This window comes from Prosopis cineraria, unplaced genomic scaffold (genome assembly GCF_029017545.1).
Source record: "Prosopis cineraria cultivar Desert tree isolate PC_DT_omini unplaced genomic scaffold, ASM2901754v1 PC4, whole genome shotgun sequence".
NCBI lineage: Eukaryota > Viridiplantae > Streptophyta > Magnoliopsida > Fabales > Fabaceae > Prosopis > Prosopis cineraria.
The window spans coordinates 29,560,409-29,583,431 of record NW_026555335.1 but is presented as its reverse complement, the minus strand read 5'-3'; the positions used below and the strand labels follow the sequence as shown (position 1 = coordinate 29,583,431).

Below are 23,023 nucleotides of genomic sequence, written 5' to 3'. Positions count from 1 at the left end.
CTCTTCCTTTATGGGTTTATTTTAGTTTAATTTTATTTAAATTAATTATTAATGGAGATGTAAAATCGGGAGTGAAACTACGTCGTCTGATGGGACATCTTCGCCAAGCCCGAGACCGCCCCCCAATCAAATCCAAAAGAGGAACGGCGTTACTCCGGCAGCTCCTTCAGTTTCTGTCAACTTTGCAGAGGAGAGAAGCAAGGGGGTCCCACCAACGCGCTTGCATGGAGCGTGGGTATGAATCATTTCTCGACAAGCGGCAAGCGTCAGTCCGGTGCCGGCGCGATGCCTGTCCGAGAGGTGCTTTTGTTTTCCTTTTCCGCTTCCCGCATCGGAATGTGCTTGGCTATTGAATCCTTTTGTTTAAATTAAAATTTAAAAACTAGAGCAATTTTGTTGTTTGGTTCACAGTATTGACTTGAGGCCCAAATTATTTGTTTCACTGCCTTGCGTCAATTTGTAGAATCAAAATTTATCAGAAAATTGGAATTTGTAAATACTCATAGATAATCAGAGGCAGTTATGTCTTTCATAATTTTTTTCGAAAAATAACTTATAAATATTGATTAAAATAATTGTAAATTCAAGAATTTTAATTTATAATTGAATTTCCTATTTTCATTTTTTTGAATTATATACATAATTTATTTCATAAAAATTTTTGTTAGAGATTTAAATATAATAAATTTTATCTTTTAAAAATTTATTGTCATTTTTTCAAAGCTGAAAGTTGCTTAACTTCAAATGGCACAATGTGAACTAGAAGTTTAAAAAATAGTGTAATATTTTTACAATAATATTTGACTAATGTTGCCTATTATTATAAGGATTAAAGGATAAATTTTTTCAAAAAGTTTGTTTGAAAGCGTAGTCAATATCCTAAACTTTAGATTTGAACATTAATAATATTAGTGGTTATTTTTATCCTTAAACTTTACTCCTAAGGTCTACAGATATTTGAATTTAACATTGGATTTTTTTTGTCTTTGAACAACTATTATGTGGTTCATTTTTTATCTTGAAAATAACTTGATTAATGACCATTATATACGTCCCATAATTTACAATTTTTAATATTCTTTTTATAAGGGTTAAATATTATTTTTGCTTTCAAATAAAATTAGAGTATGTGAGTATTTTGAACTCAATTTTGAATCATTTTTATCCCTAATTGTTTAAATTATATTTTTTATAATAAAATATAACATGTGGGTATCAATCTTCTTCATCCTCTTTGTCTCCCTTCTCCCCCACCAATCTCTCCTCCTTTTTTTCCATTTTTTTCTCAATGTTTTGTAATAGAACTAATAATTCAAGTCATACCTGAATAAGTCCAAAAAAACTTAGGACTGAACTTAGTAAAATAATAATTTTTTACTATCAAGGTATTTGGCTAAGCCCAATCAAGTTTATGATTTGACTCATATACTTGAATTGAAAATTATTTTTTTAAGAAAATACATATCATATATTAAATATTAATTTATCTTTTAATTTATTTTACTAGGAGGCCATAAATTTTAAAATTAAAATTAAAATTTATGGCCTCCTAGTAAAATGAATTAAAGGATAAATTAAAATTTAATATATGATATCTTAAAAAATAATTTTTCTTTTAGGTATTCAACCAAGCCAAAATTTAATTGGGCTTGGCAATGATTATTTTACTAAGTATGACTCCAATTTTTTTTTTTTTTATGTTTGGCTTGAATTACTTGTTTTATTGCAAAATATGGAGAAGAAGGTTATAAGAATGAAGGGGGGAATGGAGGAGAGAGAATGTAAGGGAGGAGAGAGAGGGGAGAGGAAGAAGAAAACTGGGATCCACATGTAAAATTTTATCATAAAAATATAATTTGAAATGATTAGGGATAAAAATGATCTAAAATTAAATTTAGAATATTTGTAAACCTTTAGAGAAAAGTTTAGGGGTTAAAATGATTTTTAATTCTTGTAAAAGAATATTGAAAAAAAATGCAAATAGCAAGGCCCACATAACGGCGGTTAAGCATGTTAACATCGAAGACAAAAATGATCTTATATTGAGTTTAAAGTATCTGCAAACCTTAAAGGTAAAGTTCAAAAGTCAAAGTGACACTTAACCTAGCATTAATAATACAAAAATATTGTGTTAATTGAAAGTTTAAATTACTATGCTTCTTAATAAAAATTTTCAAGATAAAATTATATTTTAAACCATAGTCAGATTTTTTTTCCCAATTAATGGTTAATATCAATCAAACATTATAGTAGAACAATATTGCGTTGTTTTTAAAACTTTCTAATATGCACCAATAAAAAGTGAAGAATTCTAATTTGGCCTAACGAAAAACTTTCAAATCAAACTTGTCCTTTAACTTTTAAGAAATTGGGTTTTGCAAAACTAGACAGCGTTTTACTTCCTCTTTTTGGCCATGGCTGGGTTTTACAAATTGGTACTCGAGCACATACTCAAGAGTTCATCGTGTTTTTAAAACTTAAAATATTTTTTATTTGTATAGAAATTAATTAAATATGAAATTAAAAAGGAAACTTATATGTTTAAAATATTAATCTTAAATAAATTAAAATAACTATAAGAAGGGTTATTAATAGAACAATAGGTGATGCATGACTAACAGCGATGAAGTCGTATGAAATAAAAGTGACTAGTTTCTATATAATTAATATTAGATAATTGTATAAAAAGTAAATTAAATAATGCTTAAAAAAAAGTCGCTGTCTGATTTGATTAACGATTAGAAAATATTATGACTTGCATGAACTTCATTTCAGCATCGAAATTATTTTCTAAAATTAAAATATTTTATCAATTAGTTGTAAGATTTAAAATTTAAATAGTCTATTTTAAATAATTCAATTTTCCTATAAAAAAGACACATTTCATATTCATCTGTTAAGATAACTTTTAGCCAAAAAAAAAAAAAAAAGATGATGTCGGAGATCGATTCCGGCACCTACCATCCAAAGTCTCCACTGACCAATACAATGCGCATCTCAAAAAACATCTCCAAAAACTCTCTTGCTCTGCGTTGTTTCATTTTTTTACAACCACAAGCCAAAAAGGAAAAATTAAATCTGTATATTTGGTTTATTAATTTCTGTTTTAAGAAAAATATGATTAAAAAGTTATCTTTTTATGTTTTTTATGGTTTGAATCATGTAAACAAGACTAAAAAAATATTTATGAAAGTTATTGAATAAGATCTCTTAATTAATAATATTTTTAAAAATTAAATTGATAGTAAAATACAATAACATTAAATAATCTATGTAATTGACTCCAACTAGTGAGATAATACTTGTTATTATTGTTATACAGTTAAAATTTGAAATCTTTAATAAAATTCTATATAAAATTTGATTTGCTTTGAATCATTTAAATCTAATTTTGTAAGCCCAAACTTACTGTTTAAAAAATAAAAAAAATCAGTGCAATGCATAAATACAAATATAAAACACCCATTGAGTATATTGAAAAAAAACCACTTGAGCTTAGAATCAAGGCATAATGAAAAACTAAGGATGTCATAAAAAAATTAATATTAAATTAGGATATCATCGTAACTTAAGTTCCTAAATTTAATGCCTAGCCACTTATGTTTCAACGTTGAGGATCTTTTTTTAAAAACAAAAATCTTAAATTAGTATTAACATTTTTAGAAGGTCCTTAATTGTCATTGTTACTATAATCAATTACATGCTAACTCCTCTTTGCCTAAAAAAGAAATACAGAAAATAAAAAAATACACATGGCATGTTGGTCTCTCTACTTTTTAATACAAGGCAGTTTAACTGCGTGATAAAAATATAAAACTCATTTCAAATCATGGTTTATGTTTGTAATGTGTGGCCAAAATGTCACTATTTAAATTTATCTCAAAATGCTTCCTGTGAAAGAGAATTAATAGAAGAAAATAGATTATCTCATAAATCAAAGGTAGTTTTGATGAAAAGGCATCATTGTATTTCAAAAAAATAAGGTTATTAACTAATTTTATGTATGCTTGCATTAACCTCTTTAAAAATGAGGTTTCCACATATTAGAATTTGCAAACTAAATTTTAAACAAAAGATTGTTCAAATTGCTCCTGATAATCCAATGTAAGTTAAAGTCATAAACATGGTTGAATGAAAAATAATCCAAACACGAAGCCCCAAACTATTGTTTGGATGTGGAAAAAAAAAAAGAGGAGAAGAAGGTAAGTTAAGAGGAAAACTTTTTAAAAATAGTTAAAAAAATAATTATTTTTAAAAATTTCTTCTCATAATTTTTTCTTATCTATATTTTCTTCCCATTTTTTTCTATATCCTTTTTTCTTTTGGCCAGCTTCTATATCCAAACCAAGCCATAGCGTCTTGGCCTAAACCTTAGTTTGAATCATCAACACAACACTAATCTAAACATGACTATTAACTTATCACTCTAATCTATATGATTTGTGTAAAAGTATACTATCCAGATTATATGAGAAATTCTAGCTAGAGTGTAAGGGAAATGCCTTGCTAAAGTAACACGTTTTGACATGAATAGCGTGCTAATAAAGGGAAATTGTGAATTAAATATGACTATGCAAGAATCTAATGCAACATGTCATCCAAATTCTATCCAATAAAAACATGCTATATTGCACCATCTTAATCAAACAAAATCTTATTGGTAAGTATTTTTAATGACCTTATTTTTGGAATGAAATATCTCTTGAATTTCTTGCCTTTTCTCATTCTATTATCATTAATAACAGAATTAATTTATATTTACAATCATCTGGAATGATGAGAAATTTTTAAGTAGATTAGGTGCACTATGTTATACATATATATGATTTGTCCAATTAAAATGTCCCAAGTCATCTAAATAAAATCTTACGTGACATTATTTTAATTGATTCTATTTTTATAATAAAATGTATATTTAATTTATTGTTTTTTTTCTCTCTATTACTATTGATGTCAAAATCAATTTATATGTAATGATATCTAAATGTTATATTTTTATTGAACAGACCACAAATGATATGACACACCTAATTTACTTAAAAATTTCTCATGAAATGACATGTTTTTATTAGACATAACATGGATGACAGGGTATACCATATTTCTACAAGAATTTCTCTTGGATTACAAATTTTACAATCTACAATAATTTTCAAGTGTTGGTTCTTCCTCTCAAATTTTTCACCCATTTAGGCTTTATGCACAATCCTCCCGAAAATCAACCAGATGATGCTTTTCTTTTCATGAGAGAGACCGCCAAAGATTAGGAAGCATCTGGTCCAGTTATGGGGTAATAAACTATGGATAGATAGATACATAGATCATAAATGATTACCTGAACAATAAGAATTAGCCAAGAACTTAATTTGTGGTTTAAAAGTTAAGAAAGGTCATGGGATTAAGGAGAAACATCTTTAAGACGACCAGCATGCAATATCTTTGTTTTTATTATACTCACTTTTTGACCATTTTCATCGCTTTCTTTACCCCACAACCCCATCATCTTCCTCTTTTATCGCCTTTCCTTTCCTTCTTTTCATGCTTTTTGCTTACCCAATGGTATTAATTTCACACACACCGCATGGTTCCTCTAGCGTAAACAGTTAGGTAGTTAACTACAATAATGATGTATGTCCTGTTCACGGTCTGAGTTTTACTCAAGAACACTATTTTTAATACTTATTCTGTCACACCAGTGGTCATGCGATTGTTTTTTAGGATTAAAATGACTTTCTCTATAAAATAAACAGGAGTATAGAACAAAACAAACTAATAGAATATGAAGAAGAAAAGGAATGAAGGGCTTAAAAACTTAAGAGCTAGATGCTAAGCAAATTGTACGCTTCAAAAAATATAGGCATAGACCTCAGATGAACATTGGATGGCCATTAATTCCAGTTGAAGGGAATGATTAAGCCCACAAATAAAATTGTTACAATTTTTGTAGCCCTTTAAATTCGAATTTGAAATAGCCAAAAAAAAAAAAGATTTCATATAAGTTAAAATAAATTAATATTTATTTTTGCAAAAATAATTCTATTAAAAAGTGTCCGATACCACTTTAACTCACATGTAGGGGTGAATCGTCTGTTTACGTAATTATCCATAATTGACTTATTGTTGTGGCATGAGTCTATTTGTCTTCCAAACTCATTTATTAGCCAACTTTCACTTCTTAACATTTATACTTTTAGAGCTTTTCTCAAGTAGGCAATGTGCAATGAGATTGTTTTTTTTTTTTTTGACACATCCACATATAACTTCAACACATAACATATCTGGATAAGATTAGCCTAGTTAGTAAATACAAAAGGATTTTATATTTTGAATAGGAAGGAGTATTCTCTTAGGACTGCTAGAAATCCATCATAGAGAAAGTTGATCTAATTCTTCTCATCTATCTATACATTTGATAAATATCATACAATAACCATTATAAAATTTTATATAACACTACAACATTACTTGAAAAACAATTAAAATATTTACATAATTCCCTTTCAATTTTTATTTGGAAAAAGAGCAAACTACTAACTATCTTCACTCCACATATTCTTATCTTCACTATGTTTGCCCTTGCCTGTTCAACTGAATACGTTGAACTTTCCAACCTCCAAAAATTTAATTTCTATCAGTGAGTTTTTGGTGGTTTTAATGGCGCTTGCAACGCACCCATACAGTCAACATGCATTTGTGTAACTGACGACATAGAACTGAAGAAAAACGACTTGTTATCTTATCTTATCTCACACTTTGTTTTCAGCATGTACTTCTCTTAGAATCAAAATAATTGAGTTCTATTAACTGAGGACAAGAAATGATTGATCAGTGAGTTGAGGTTTTAACACTTAAATTCGTACCGAGACTCATGAAGAAACTGGCTGGGCATTGTGGTCCAATTTATCACACTGAAGTCTGAACGACTCTCAGAAGAAGTAATAATATTGGTGGCCCAGCTACCTAAGGCCAATTCATCAGCAGCCATTCACACAAAAGCTAGCATGTGTTTAACTCAAATGTATGGTGTAATTTTACTCATCAATTTAATACATCCCGTGCTTAAGCCAAAGATCACAAGTCAATCTACATAATTTACAAAATTAATATAAGATTTAAGGTGTACAAATACCCACAAAATATTATACAATGAACTAATGATATCCTTAACTCAAGTATAGTGTAATTTTACCCATCAATTCTAAAAATTGGCTCAAAACTCCTTAATTTATAACAGAAGTTAAATGTCTATTAAATAAGAGTTGTGGGTCCCACATGTCTACCATGTGTAAATAGGTTAGAGGCAAAAATATCTGTAATTTGTACTACATTATTGTGCAATTTTGTCCAAAACCCTAAAAAATTGCACAAAAATCCCCAATCTAAAACAAAAACAAGTGTTAGCAAAATGTAAAAAAATGAAATTTATTTGATCCAAAGTGTGACTAAGGAAATACGTGTGTTCAAATTTGTATTATTATTTGCTTGATTGTTTTATTAGGTGAAAATTGATCAATTGGATATGGTTCAATTCTCAGTTGGGGTTAATGGTATTTGGTTTGAAATTGGGGCATTTGGATGCATGTAAATTTTGAAAAATAATCATTTTGTATTCAAGTGTTTAACTTTTAAGTGAGATGTGAGATGTCATTTTAAAATAAAACTAGTATCATTAACTAAATAATTAAGAGTTTCATGTAAGTGCTGGAGTCATTCTAATTGAATGTTTGACAAGAAATTGAGGCATAATAGAAATTGATTTTGATATCATGACAACAAAACTACTATTATGATTGCATGATGCGCTGTGGTGTATGGTATATACACTGTGGCACATGGTGTAACATTTAAAAAATTTAAAATAGTCAAAATGATACATATAATCATATGAATAAGTTATAAGTTTAAAATTTGAATTTTTAGTAATTAAATTATTATTTTAAATTATGCATCTCTCTTATACTTACAAAATTTGTGATAATATTATGTGTCTTTTATGCCTTGTTTAAATTTAAACACATATATTTATATAAAGAGAATTAGATAATAGAATGCGATATTTTTATGCAGTTCTTAATACTAAATAATGGTAGTAATAATTAAGTTTTATTAAAAAATAATAATAAATAACTATAAATAAATTTGTATAAAAGAGGAGCTTTTCTTGAAGAGAAAGCCACCATTTGGCACATGTGACACAATAGTAGTTTCTTTTAGGAAAAGCCAAACCCAATTAAATGAATTTTGATAAAAATGCCACCTATGATGACTTATCCCTTAAGAATTCTTAACTCTTTCTCAAGCCAATAACACTATATATACCCCTCACTCTTGTAGTGTAAGCACACAAATAGAAAGGAATGGGAGGTAAGAGAGAGAGGTGGAGAGAAAGAATGTGAGAGAGAGATTAGATGATAGAGAAGAAGAGAGAGAGGAAGAAGAAGATGGCAAGAGAGATAATACCAAAAGATAAAATATAGAGAAAATGCATGAGGATGGACAAAAAGAGATGATAGAAATTGAGAGAAAAACATGCTAGAAACAAAGAAACAAAAAATGAAGAAAGAAAACTAGGATAAATATTAAGAAAAAGTTCAATATTATCAAATAAAAAAGTTTGTATGAGGTAAAATTCTTGTTTTACTGAGATTTATAGTTTTTTAATATAATATTTTCTTCTATTTTTATTTCTAGTTAACTTGTTTTAAAGATATTCTATTGCTAAGTTTTATTTCTAGCTAATTATGTTCTATGATTATTTCTTGACATATCTAAATGCAATCTTTTGTATAAAATTAGTAATAGTTTTAATTTTATAGATGACATGATTTTGAAATTCATCTAATTTTGGCAATCCAATATTTTTGTATTTTATGGTCTAATCTTCTAATGATAAACTTTATTTCATTTTAATCCATTTAAACTTATGATTTTACATATAAACAAGTTATTGGTTTTATGTAGATTTCTATTTTTTTATTTAGATTTATCATCTTTCAACATACAATCCAAGGATGTTTTGAATGAGAAATATTGCACCAAATGTTTGGAATTTCTATACAAGTATTCACATCCAAAAGATTATGATTTAATAAATTATATGGGAATATGCAAAAAAAAAAAATTATATTGGTGTATGCTAACATCCTTAAAATAATACTAATCTAAGTGAAAATAGGGTAAGATTTATTTATGTGGATCCATACTGGGGAATGCCTTAATTATGCTTAGTGCTATATTTTGGATGCTTATAATTTTCAAATGCATAATCACATATGATTATCAAGGGAAGATGGTCTGATTTACCAGAATATTATAAAATCTTTTATTAATTTTTACAAATGCCTATTATGAGTTCTTGCATATTTTTATGTAAATTTTAGTATAGACAAGAGTGAGAAAATTATTTTTCACACACGAGGCGGCTGGACCATTATTAGCTCAAGCTTGATATATCTTACTGAGTTTGTAATCTTCACTCTATTTTTCTATTGTAATGTGTCCAGATATCGATTATGTAGTACGTAATACATCATCAATAACATAGTTTGTTGAGAATACTAGTAGTACAAGTCATGCTTGGATTCAAGATTTGTTGGATCATTTGTATATCATACAAGGATAGTTACATTAAAAGTTCAATTATTGAAGGAAGTAATTGTAAAATTTTTATGAAATTTAGTGATAGTATATGTAATATTTAATGAGACTTTTTCTTCCTATATTTCATAATATTCATGAAATGAGAAGAAAAGCTTTGTGGCTCTCACTCACTTTAAGATTAAATTTTAGTTTTAATTTCTATACATCAATCAAATATTAATTATTATATTTAAAATTAGGGTATTACACATGGCACAATGAGGGAGTGATCCTTTTGTGTAGTGTGCTATTAAAATCACAAAATTCGTGGTAATTTAGGTGATATTATAAGTTTAGTCACAAAATTAAAGATTTCATTTCTACTTAAAATCCTTAAATCTCAACATAATGCATAATTAAGCATTCCAATACGAATTTCTATTTTTTAAATCCAAATTACTCAATTAAATCCTCAATTAACATCAAATTGTTCATTTTAATAAAAATCACCAAAATTCTCAAATCTATAGGGGTTTTGTTCAAAATTTCAAGCTTAAATCTCAAAGCTCAACCATTAGAACTTCACTATTACCTCAAACAAGCTGAAAACAATCATTTTATTTGAATTTAATGAGCAAAAATATCATATATATCATAAATCGTAAACCTTCTAATTGAAATCCTAATTTTGAATCCTCAAATTAGTCAATAGGGAAAATCTAGATCAATGGAATTCAAATGACAATTTATCTCTATAATTCTATTATCTTCGTTTAGTCAAACACAATACTTGATCCAAACCATAATCATTAAATTTGCTCAACTAGCTATAATAATCCTACCATTAGAAAGAACTTATGTAACATTTTGATTTTTGTTTCATGAACTTAGAATCTATTAGGATATGAAACGGGGATTTTATATAGGTTACCTTATGGCCAAATAGGTGGGAGATGGCACTGCTATATCAGAATTTGGTTCTTGAGGTTATTCTAGCGATGTTCGACGCCAGATGTATGTGGCAAAGGACGGTTATATTCGATCGTAGACATTGACAAAAAGGGAAGTCTAGGCTCCCAGGTTGTGTTCGTGGCACATTATGTGTACATTTGTCTGTGGACATCGAATAGTAGAATTTCCCTCTGACATGCATCCACACACACAAAAATATATAACCGATGCATCTACTTGCGGATGTGCTTACAGAGCATATTATATATATATATATATATATATAGTTCAGTTATGTTTGGCTGAAAAATAGAGAGGAAGAGAGAGGGGTGATGGGGAGAGGAGGGAGGGAGGGGGAGCTAGGGTTTCACTAAGGGGCCCGGAACCAAAATCACATTTTTGGACTCCTAAACCTTCAAGTAAGCAATTCTAAGCATGATTCTATCTTCTAGATTTAGATTTTGAGGTTGAATTAGGGTTCTGATTTTCATGAGTTTTCCATTGATTAACTGTATCTTGATCTAATGTTATAATTAATTTGTTTAGAGTTGTCTAAGACATATATAATCAGTCTACATTATTAGTTTGAGGATTTAAAGTTGATTGGTATATTGGTATAAACATTGGGCTCTAAATTGGGGAGAATTGATGATTTGAGAACAATGTATGGATGATTAAGGTTAATAAGGAGTTGATATTATTGAGGAAGACATGTTGGAATCCTATGATGATGTTTGTATTGGATTTTAGTATATTTGGAGGATTAGATGTCTTAATTGGGCGTTTTAAAGGGTGATAATTGAGGTGGAACAATTAGGAAAATAGAGAAATAATGGACTGTTTGAAACTGTTTTTATTTTATTGTTCTGGGAATTGGTATTTTGTAAAACATGTTTTGAGAATAAAAAAATAATAAAAATAGGTATTTTTTTCATTCTCACTTGTTCTTCAGAACAATAATCACAGAATATTTAAAAATTTTTATTTTTCTATTTTCTAGAACAATATTTTATTTTTTTATTCTCCAAAACACTTTTTGAAAATAAGTTACCAAACAGATTTTTTATTCTTTTATTTTAGAGAATAGAAAACTGTTCTCAAAATAGGTTTCCAAACAGGCCCAATGTTTTAGAAGTTGTTTTAGCTTGAGGTGTTATTTTGGTAATACAAGACAACAACCAAACACTGGCCACCTATATACTGTTAGTAGTACCACATGAATTTAAAGTATCTGGTGACTACTTGCCCTCAAACTCACGTGATCATACAAACACACAATTCAAATTCAATTTCATAAACTTAACATCAAACAACACATGCTTAAGCCTCAAGGCTATTCTCAAGTAAAACATTTTACCATATCAAAACATAGCATTATATGCCCAGTTTGCATATATTTTCTAAATCAAAACATATTATTTTCCCAATAAAATATCAGCTACATTTTTGTAAATTCTCACAAACGTATCAAACAAATATAGAAAGAAAATTTAGGTTTTTGATTACCTCAACCTTTTGAGTTTATCCAATTCGCCGGTGACAATCCAAACCTCTTGAGACTTCTTTTTGCCCAAGAACTCCTACAATATGTCAATCTGCATTCCAATACACTTGTCATCAATAATTAACAAACTATTATAAATTTTCTAACTACTTGATTAACCCAAAAATCCCCAAACTCAGTATTTCTCATAATTAAATTCATCTCTATTATCCATTAGTTCAAACAAACTATCACTAGCTTAAATATCCTCTTTAAACAACCATATTGTATTATTCACTGTTTTTGGATTGCATTCATATACATTCACATTGGTTATCATTTTTGTAATAGCATTTTTTATTGCATAGTTGCAAGATTAAGGTGCTGACTTTATGAGTATCTGTAAAGGTAATTAAGAAAAATACTTAGGTAGACTAGATATACCACGTTATTTCCAATTAAAATGCTCTAAGTAATTTAAATAAAATCTTGTATGATATTTTTTAAATTGATTTTATTTTTATAACAAAATGCATATTTGATCTCTTATTTTTTCTCTCTATATCATCACTAATATCAGAATTAATTTATATTTAATGTCATCTAAATGTCATATTTTTATTGGATAGACAATAAATGACGTGGTATACCCGGTTTACCAAAGTATTTCTCGATAATTAAATGGGGAAAGGGAAATGATAAGAGCATAATTATACTTCTATGTGTTTTATTGATGGTAAACATTTACTACAATAGAAAAGCCTAATAATTGATTCAAATTAAAGAATTGGATATCATGAGTTATGCAAATAATTTATTATGATATTTTTGTTCAATTCTGATTCTAATCTAATTTATCATAGAATAATTATTTTTCTATATCATTTATACCAAGCACAAAGGTCAATGTAATGCGATAATCTCTTTTTTTTCCGGATAATTCATTATTAGATTATTGGTTCCCTTTGTAATTATAGTGATTATAATTCGTTATGTAATTTTAAATAACATTAATTCATAATATTTAACTATTATTGTTTAATAACATGTGATTTATATATGTTTTTTGTCATATAACATATAAACACTTGTCATTTTTATTTTGGCCAGTAAACTCTTCACTTTTAAGGACTTACAACACTAAAGTTGCATTGAATACATCAATTTCTTTAATGAACTTTGACATTTTAAATTATTTTCTAACATATGTAAGTAATTTATTTTGCCTCATGATAAAACAATCATAAAGTATTAATTATATTCTTTACAATGCTAATATAATTAGTGACAAACAGTGTCATAAAATGTTTGTCACAAACACCTATAATCAATGATAAATTGGATACGTTATTTAATGTCTATCACAATTTTAATTTTCTTTAAGTAGTGCATTGACCTAAAAGCCTCATCGATAAATAATTTATAAGTATTCTATAAATGTATTATTTTAGTGCTTGTTTGGATTGGAATTAAAAAAAAGATTTTGAATGGATGTTATTTTTAAAATTGACTTCGATAAAAAAAATGAATTTGGTTAACTGTGATTTGTGTTTGGTGATTTTTTTTCAAACGAGAAATTAAGCTTTGTTCAGAAATTAATCAAATCGAGAAAAAAGAGTATTTTGTAAACGAATAATCACCTAAATGTCTACTATATTTCTTAAATTTTTTTTGAAGAGAAAGTAATCAGTAGACGAATACATAGATAATAAACGATTACAAAATGGTAAGTTTGCAAAATTTAGCTTCCAAACGTTTTTAAAGCACGCCTTGTCATTATAAAATATGGTTTTATCAAACCATTTAACTTTAGGAATAAGTTTTAAGATGAAAACCATTTGAAAAGATCTGAGTCTTCATTTACATGATAAGTCTTCATCACAACTAAATTATTATTATTTGCAAAACACAATATAATCTTCAAAGTTTTGGAATCATCAAAGCCAGGGATATTCACAGTAAATATGTCTATAAGAAATAAAAACATAAGTATCTTTTATTTTAAAAATATATTATCAAAATAAAACGGAAAAAGTTGAAGATTAATATTTTTTTACTTTTATCAATCAATTTTTAATATTTAAATGATTAACATTTGAGGGCTAAACAGAACAGTGCATTGTTAACAAACTTTGCATGATTTCACCACCACAAGAGTAAGAGAAAGTGGCTTCTGTTTAAACATGGTCTTAAAAATTACCGTCGTGTTGAAGGGGGGGGGGGGGGAACAACGTAAACCACACATTATTCTTTTTTTCCTGACAAAGTCACGCATTTTTCAGTTTAAATGGGGTTTACAGCCGTCGACACTAAACCAATAGGTTCTTAACTTATAAAACTTGTTTTTTGCTTCCAAAAAAAAAATTATAAAACTCGTCTTTGAGAACTTGTAATCCTATTTCTCCAGATTTTTTGTTTTCTTTTGTTGTTTTAAATCCACTGCTAGTTGCAAGTTGCAACATACTCAAATATATTCAATTCCTTTTCACTTGATTGTTGGCTCTTTTGAAGCCATTCCAGAATGGTAAAAGATATAATGAGGAAGATGACTATAAGAAATATGGGATGTTCTAAACAACAGTGTTCAATCCATTATCGAGAGGAATAAAAAATAAAACAAGTAGCATGCAATATGCATACAGTTCGAGAGATAGCAATTGATGATCATCTATGTTTGATTCAAGTACATTATATAAAAACATTGTTGAACAATTATGGTTAGTTCACTTTTAAAACTTCTCTAATGATGGATTCATGTGGATCACATTTTAAATTGGTAGTATCAATTGTTCTTTCTTTTTCCTATTCCATGACACTACACATAAATTAATTTTAAAAATGATGGCCCTCCAAATTATTTAACCTTGCTACTTTTCGATTGTACCCAATTGTTTTATTGCTGACAAGCAGGTATATTTATCATGAATTGTATTTAGGGAGAATTTCAATGTAGGACTAGGGATGTGACATTATCACAAATGATGCTCAATGAAATCTGAAACATCACTTTAGTCTACGATTAAATAATTAATTTTAATGATTAAATAATCCAAATACCCTTAGTTTAAACATTAAAAAAAAGCAGTCGATTGCGTGTGATAATGGAGAGAAGCCATTTTCTCGTATTTCCCATGACTTGCTCGAAGTCTCTCTTTATTGATTTTGCCATCCACGACCTACATAAAGGCAAGAAAGAAAGGGGGTCACCTCCATACTCGAGTATCAAAACGGCTCTCCCTTATTCGTCGTTGATATCTAGCTTTCTTCTCGTTATCTCCGAGCCCTTGTTGATTCTTTGTCTTGGTTAAGATACCTGCGCCTCTTTGACCTTCGTGATAATAGCTTGAATGGCAGCGCTGCTCTTCTCTGAAAGCTCTGTGGGACCACCTACCACTAGTTGCACAAAAATGCCAGGATGCAAGCACAAAATCATTGTTGTTAATGGATAAAGGATTCTGATAAAGTATAAGTGTGTTCAGCATTGTTATTTTTCCCTAATGGATGGAAAACCATTTAGTGTAGGGATTTTTCCTCTTCGTTGGGTTTGTTCATTTTCGACTATTACATGCGTCTTTTATGTTTTGAAATTCTAACCTGATTTTCAAAGAATGAGAAAGTTAAGGCTGTCTATTGACAAGTGTTATAGAATTTACTAGTTGTTGATGGTAATTTAACAACATATATGTCAGGTTGGTTATTTGTAAGTTGTATGAAGCTTGTGTATGATAGAATTTATGTGTTAATAAAGTAGTACTTTCTTGGTTGATAAATTGACTAGAGTGAGCCTGATAAGCTTCATTCTGTAGAGAGACAACTTCATTGAAATATTGAGAAAGGTTAAGTCACAATTGTGGGGGCTATTTGAGAAAGACCCCAATCGTGAGGTCTTAAGTGTAAAGGTTCACAGACAAGATCCCATGTGAGTTTTGTCATTGGATTACTTTAAATGTGCAATTTTCATTAGCTGATTTTTTTCATCTTCAGCTCATTGCATTTTCAACATTTATGCCGAAATGATTGTGCCCTTCATGTCATTACATGGTTGAAGTTGTGGTCCAACAAGAAGCACAAGGATTGGCGAAACATTACAATGCCTAAATATAGGCAAGTATGAGTTGAAGGATCTATTTCAGTATCATATAGTTAATGATATTGTAAGTAGAGAAGCATATGCATTAACCTTGTGAATGATTGTCATTTAGAATGAATTGTTTGCCTTAAGGATTGGCTTGATCTAGTGGCTAGTGGACCATCCATCTAATTCAAGATATGCAGTAGCCTTTTTACTAATTTTAAATACCAAGCCGGTGCAAAAGAAAATGTTTTGTTGCATGTGCAGATCATGTAATCATTTGAATGACAAAACCATCCAAGAAGAGCAAAGAAACAAGAACAGAAGAAGAAATAGATTCAATAGGTTTGATCTTTATTTCTCTTAGTTCATATGTTAAAAACCTTACTACGGAACTTGCATTTGCATTTAATGGCAAAAGCATATTTGCAAGAAAAGACATAGGCTCAAGGACTTTGATTTTAACTTAGAAAAAATCTCAAAAAGCATTTTAGTGTTTCAAACCCATTTTTCATGAGATCTAGTTAGTCACATGTGATCTAAGTGAGATACCTAAGATTGATTTTGTGTGTTAAACTCATTTTTGCAAGAATCAGATAACATATGCTTACATGAACTATAGTCCCAATTTTACTAAGCTCAAACATTAGAATGATGCACATGAGTTTTAGAGCTACAGAATATAAGTTGGTTCTGTCCAACTACATCAAAAGAGTTTCAAAAGTGAAACATGCGAGAAGTAGAGTGATAGTGTAGACTATGATTTTGGACTTCTAATTTTTGCAAGAACTAGAAGTCTTGCTCATGAGAATAAGTGTACTCGTTGTAACTTAAGTCTAAGTCATCCCATTTTTGTGAGTATCGATTTTATTCACATGAAGATCAGTCTGGCCATTTGTAAAACTAAAAGTTTTTCTTTTTCAAAGCTTTGAGCACTTGAACCAATCTTGAAATATTCTACGTCTTCTGTTCAAAATCTTGTCTTACCCATTTTGGCAAGAATTAGATATTGCCTACATGTAAACTAAGTGTTCAAAGAGGTCATTTACCACTACCATCTCATTTACGCATGATCTAGTTAGAGTCCACATGTGATCTAGAGTTTTAAAAAAGCTTGTGCTTCTGTAACTTAAACGTGCGAGGACTAGAAGGTATACACACAAGAATTAGCGTGAGCTTTATACAAGGCCTTTATGCAAATCTCATTCAAGCAAAAATGAACTCATTCACATAAAAATTAGAGTTTTGAATATGCTTGAAATGAACTTTAAAAATAAAGTACTTTTTCACAATTACTTCTAGCACGCAATGCAATGACTCTAAATAGTTAACTTGAGATGTCTAATGGTTATAATAATCTCACACTATAAATAGAACCTCATTTAAGTGAGTATGGGTTACGAATTAAGCGCTACATTAATTGCTTTTCATCTGCTGCATTCATTGTTTTTGGAAAAGCTCTTTATTTTGGTTTATAAGCTTTTACTTGTATTATATATATACTCTTTTGAGAGTTTTAATATTTCTCAAGCTTAATTTTAAATTGAGAAATCTTAAGGAAAAAAGTTTCTTTTATTGGTTTTTATTCTTACAAGGGTTTTGTAAGTGATTGAGTAAGTTCAATACTAGTAAGTCTTGGTTTTTGTACTTTGCAAACACCCAATTTAAATTTATAAATTTAGTAAAAACTCTCAACTGTGATATTGAGAATTAAACATAGGTTAAATGGTTGGGCTAAATCAGTATAAATCCTTTGTGTCAAGCTTTATCTCTTCATTTCATTTGCATTCAACTTTTTCATATAAGTGCTTTACTGAAAAACCTATTTGCTATTTCATTGGGAAAAAAGCTTTTGAAAAATTTAACAACACCTCATTTACCTCCCTCTTGAGTATTAGCTTATCTAACATTTGGTTGATCAAGTGATAATGCTTCTCTATACATTTGCCTCCTTTTAGTAATTAGCTAATGAGAGCAATCGTTCTCTACTTTAATTTGAATTTCGCCCACTAAGCAGTGGGAGTAAGAGTAACTATTCGCACCACTCTGTGAAGGTGGGAGCCATGCACTCAGAGAAGGATCATGACCTAGCTGAGTCTCAGCTCCTGCGGAAGGCGCTATTTCATCAACGCTGGGGAGCTGCTTCTCTTAATGTCAAAATTCAGGTCCATTTCCCTTCACCTATGCAAGCCCAACCCAATAGTGTTGAATTCGGCCCATTATTTTATACCAAACAACGAGCAAAAAAATTATGAAAATGATGCAGATAATGTTAATTTTAAAATATATCATATTAAATAAATAACATGATAATTATATTAATATTATATTACAGCATGAAATAGAAACAAAAAACCAATTTTGAAACGAAAGAGCATAAAACTCTAGGACCCAAAGAAAAAATAAGAATTACACTCAAATACCAAAGAAGAATTCATAAGAATTTTAGTTAAGGACAAGGGAAGATATTTAATTTTAGATGGGTTCAAAAGTATTTTGAGATTTTAGTTAGTTCAGAGGAAAAAAAATTAAAAGAATTTTGACAGTAAAAAAACTAAAATATCCTTCACATATTATGCAAAATCATTAGTTATTAATTTTTTTGCTGTATTTGTTAATTTACTAATATTATTTATAAATTACATCCATTTATCAAAAAATTAGTAACATTAATTGTTTAATTTGTTAACTTTACTTATTAATTTACTAACATTAATTGTAAATTACAAGACTTAACTAATTTATAATTAATGTTAGTAAATTACAAGATATGTTAGTAATTTACAATTAATATTGATAAATTAATAAGTAAAGTTAGCAATTTAACAATTGATGTTGCTATTCATGATTAAAAAATTTATGTCAAGTCTTATATAATTATTAAAATGTTAACTCATGTAATTTGCAATTTATATTCATAAATTAACAATTAAAGTAAGAAAATTAATAATTAATAATTTTGCATAATAGATAAAGGATATTTTGCCTTTTCATCGTCAAAACTTTTTTTACTTTTCTTCTTTGAACCGAACTAAAATTTTAGAATGGTTTTGGACCCACATGAAATTAACTCTCTTCCGTACTCCTTAATTGAAATTCTCCTAAAGAATTAATTGCCTTTAAGTTATAGAGAGAATGACATAAGTTTCAAGAGAACTAAGTAATTGAAATTAAATCTCAAGTGCTAAATTTTTAAGTTTACAAATTTAGTTCTTAATTTTATCATTTTATTATGATGAATTTATAACTTGTGTTTTAAATTTTAATGAAAGAAAACAAATTTATTAATTTTTCAACCATGTTAACATTTTAAAAAACAAGTAACAAATTTATCGCATGAAAGTTGCAAAATTAAAAGTCAAACTTGCAAATTCTCGGACTTTGGCATTTAAAACTTTATTTAAATTAATTAATCCCTTTAAAACCTATCCGATATTCTCACTAAGTTTTAACTACTGGTAAATATAGAAATTTGACATTTGTAAATAAAGAAGTTTGATTTATAAATAGGATTGAGAAAATTATTAATTCTTTTATTTGGAAACTGATTATAATTCGTTCTAAAAAACGGGTTCAACAGAAAATAACTGAAGGAGAAACTTATTGAACAGAAAAACACATCTCAGATTTAAAACATGTGTACAGCCACACTTGTTGAGAATGAGGGGAAAGATTGATTGAGACATAAACTTCCAACCAGTAAATGAAAATCATATATAATCTGAATGTACATTAAACAGGAAGAAGAAAATTAGATAAAGGCCGCAACTTGCAAATGGAAGCGGCAGTAACAACCACAGAAGCGGCAAATCCGGAAAGGAAATCAAACCGAGAAACAGATGTGACAATCATCTTTGTTGAATAGGTGAATGGCAGGGATCACTACTGTCTAAAATATCTATAGACTATATAAGACCCAACTGTTATGTACACTATATTCTGAACTGAACTCACTCATGTTGGCTCTCTTTGCTGCTGCACTATAATTTATCAGCTATTCTGCCTAGAGCATCTGCAAGCTTATCAAGAACAGCTACTAAGTGACTAGCATGGTCTTTCCTCTGCTCCCTATCCAACTGGAAATTTACGTTCTGAGCTTCGAGCTGGGCACTTAGCATCTTCCCGTTTCTTTCCAATACATCGATCAATTGATTTTGCAGAATTTCTTCCTCCTCGTCCATCGTTGGCAACCGCTTCCTCTTCCGTCCTCCTTGAGATGTAGAACCCAATTCTGGATTTGAGCCTCGCTGTTGTTTGTCATTGCTCACACCTATATATTAAATGGACGTCAATAATGTCACTAAAACAGTTCCTTCCGTCCAATGCCCTATTATGGGGAAAGCTCCAGCCACATACCTAAAACCAAAAAGCTTAATGGCATGCACAATGTCTGTATCTAAGAAACTGTAATCTGAAAAACTTGTTATCAGATCTCTAATAATATATGATCTCTATCTCTTGTTCAAAAGTTCCACTCAGCTCCCTTGAAATTGTGATATCTAAATCTATATATATATATATATATAGAATCATTCCAAAATGACAGTAAAGAAAGCTACCTTTGGATATACCGATGTTGATACTAAAATTTAATATGAAGATGTAACTTTATTCAATGGTAGCATTTTGAAAGAAACTTTATTCTCTAGACAGTAAGGTTCAATAATAGAAAATATATTAGAGTCAACTATAATTCTTAAAACAAGAGATTTTTAGCCAAGCCTCAAGAAAGAGGATTAGTTTAGTTTATATAAATACTTCATATCAATAACAATTTGCCACAGATGATCAAGTTACTGAGATATGATGATGAATAAATTTCAGAGAAGACTTTAATCTTTAACAGATTCCAGGGACGCATGTTATACTTCAATTTTCACGCAACTACAAGATAAGTTTTAGCAAGCAGTGGCAAATTGGATAGAAATATCCAGACCAGTCCCAATTCCACACGCACAATGTGCAATGAGGTATCATTACCAGAAGAATGAATAATGCAGAACTTGAAAAAATGATTCAATTCGGGCATTATTGAAAATCAAATGTAATTAAAAAAACAAATTAACATATAAATGAGCAGAGAGCTGATTTGTAGCAGGGAAAATCAGCAGCAGCAATATAAACTATGGAATTATTTAATTTATATATTCTAACTTTATAAACTCAAAGTTCATTTCGCACGCACATAAAAGTCAATACCGTATTGCCATTAGTTTCAATACAAAATCAGATAGGTCTGATGAACTCAAATTTAAGCCTGAATCAGAGACATATAAAGAACATATCACTAAATCCTCATTGGATCACATATAAAGTTCGATTGAGTACATTGGCCCAGCGAATTATGTCATTTGACTCGTGTAAAGCACAGCCACTACACACATCCGTTATAAACAATTTTTTCTTGCCTAAGGAGAATTTGTTATAACTAAAATCTCAATCAATCACAGAAAGGGAGTAAAGAGAATTTTCAAGGCAGTGGAAGTGCGTAACATTACCTTGAGCATTTCCTTCAACTTGACAGCCACGCAGAAGTGGTTGATATTGCTTCTCTGTAAATTGAGAAGAAAACAGGGGAAAAAATGCAGTAGTTGAGAAATTTAGAGATTAGACAAGGGCATAGTGGGATGCATCTTAAAGTTCTTCCAAAAAGCCAACATAGTCAGAGATTTGTTCCTCCTTACTCCTTGGCCGATACCAAGCAAATCAAAATTTATTTCAAAATATCCAATAATTGTAACACTTATGCATATTGCAGAGTGTCGATACTGTATAAACAAACCTGAGATGGGAATAGGTGCAGGAACAGGCGTCGAATGAGGTGAGACATCCTTCCTCGGTGCTTCCTTTTTTGGACTCACTCCTGCCTCTTCCTGTTCGAAATCCGAGAATAAGCCATCCTCTCCGGCGGCGCTCCGACTATCGTACAAGTGTGGCTCCGTATCAGCCTGGGCTTCCTCCGCCGCCACTCCCTTGCTGTCTTTCCCCTTTTCCACCGGAGCAGTTCCTGTCGCAGGAGCCGGTGCCAGAGCTAAAGCTAACGCCGGCGCCTGCGATCCCGAATCGAGAATGTCATAGACCTCTTTATCGAAATATCCCGGCAATTTCCTCTCTCTCCTTAAATCGTTTCTCATCACCCAAAACGATTCTGAATCGTCCCTTATCTGAGATTCCCATTCCTTGATCTTCTTATAGTCTCCAGCCAAATTGCTCCACCTTTTCCGGCACTGAACCGGTCCTCTGTTCACTCCATGCTTTTTGCAGTACGATGAGACCGAAGCCCATTTCGGCTCCAGTTGACCCGTCCCAAAAGGCAATCCCGCACTGCGACTCCCTCGAATTTGGTTCTCCGCGTCCCTCTTCCCGTGTATGAGCACCAGAATCTCTTGTCTCGTCCAACGAGGCAGCCTCGGCGCTTTAACGCCATCCTCTCCGCCGTCGACGGACGGCGGCCGGACATCGACGCCGTTACTCGTTCTGTCTGTTTGGCCGTCAACGAGGTTGGGATTCGGACCCAGTGATAATTGCTGCTCCAAAGCCATTAACATAGACTTAGAGGTTTATGTATGAAAAGCATGTGGTCTAAGGATTTTGGTAGTCCGTGACGGCGCTTTTGGATGTCCGTTACGCCGTTTAAGAAGAGAGAGTCAGCTCATCTTTCTCCGTAAGATGGAAGACGATACAAAGGGAAAGAGAGAAACAGGCCTCTGGGGAGGGGTTTTTGTTGCGGGCTGCGTCTAATTTCCTTCTGTTTCAAATCAATTTTTTTTTACTCCATTTTCCCCAAAAAAGGAATTGAAAAAATACCTTCCAAATATACAAACACTAATTGCTTACTTATTGGTTATTTTTATTATATTTTAATCAATAATACAACTAAAATGATTATTTTTTTTATAATAGTTACCCACAACAAATAAGGTTCTATTTGATTACTA

General features: G+C 30.1%; 1 protein-coding gene across 1 annotated transcript; it reads right to left on the bottom strand.

Moving 5' to 3' along the window:
* Positions 1 to 19,762: 19,762 nt before the first annotated feature.
* On the bottom strand, positions 19,763 to 22,784 carry LOC129308058 (trihelix transcription factor ASR3). Its single transcript, XM_054949037.1, has 3 exons — positions 21,868 to 22,784; positions 21,584 to 21,637; positions 19,763 to 20,355 (listed from the first exon to the last, which is right to left on the bottom strand). Exons 1-3 carry the CDS (start codon positions 22,631 to 22,633, stop codon positions 20,066 to 20,068), a joined length of 1,110 nt encoding a protein of 369 aa, XP_054805012.1. The 5' UTR covers positions 22,634 to 22,784; the 3' UTR covers positions 19,763 to 20,065.
* Positions 22,785 to 23,023: the final 239 nt, after the last annotated feature.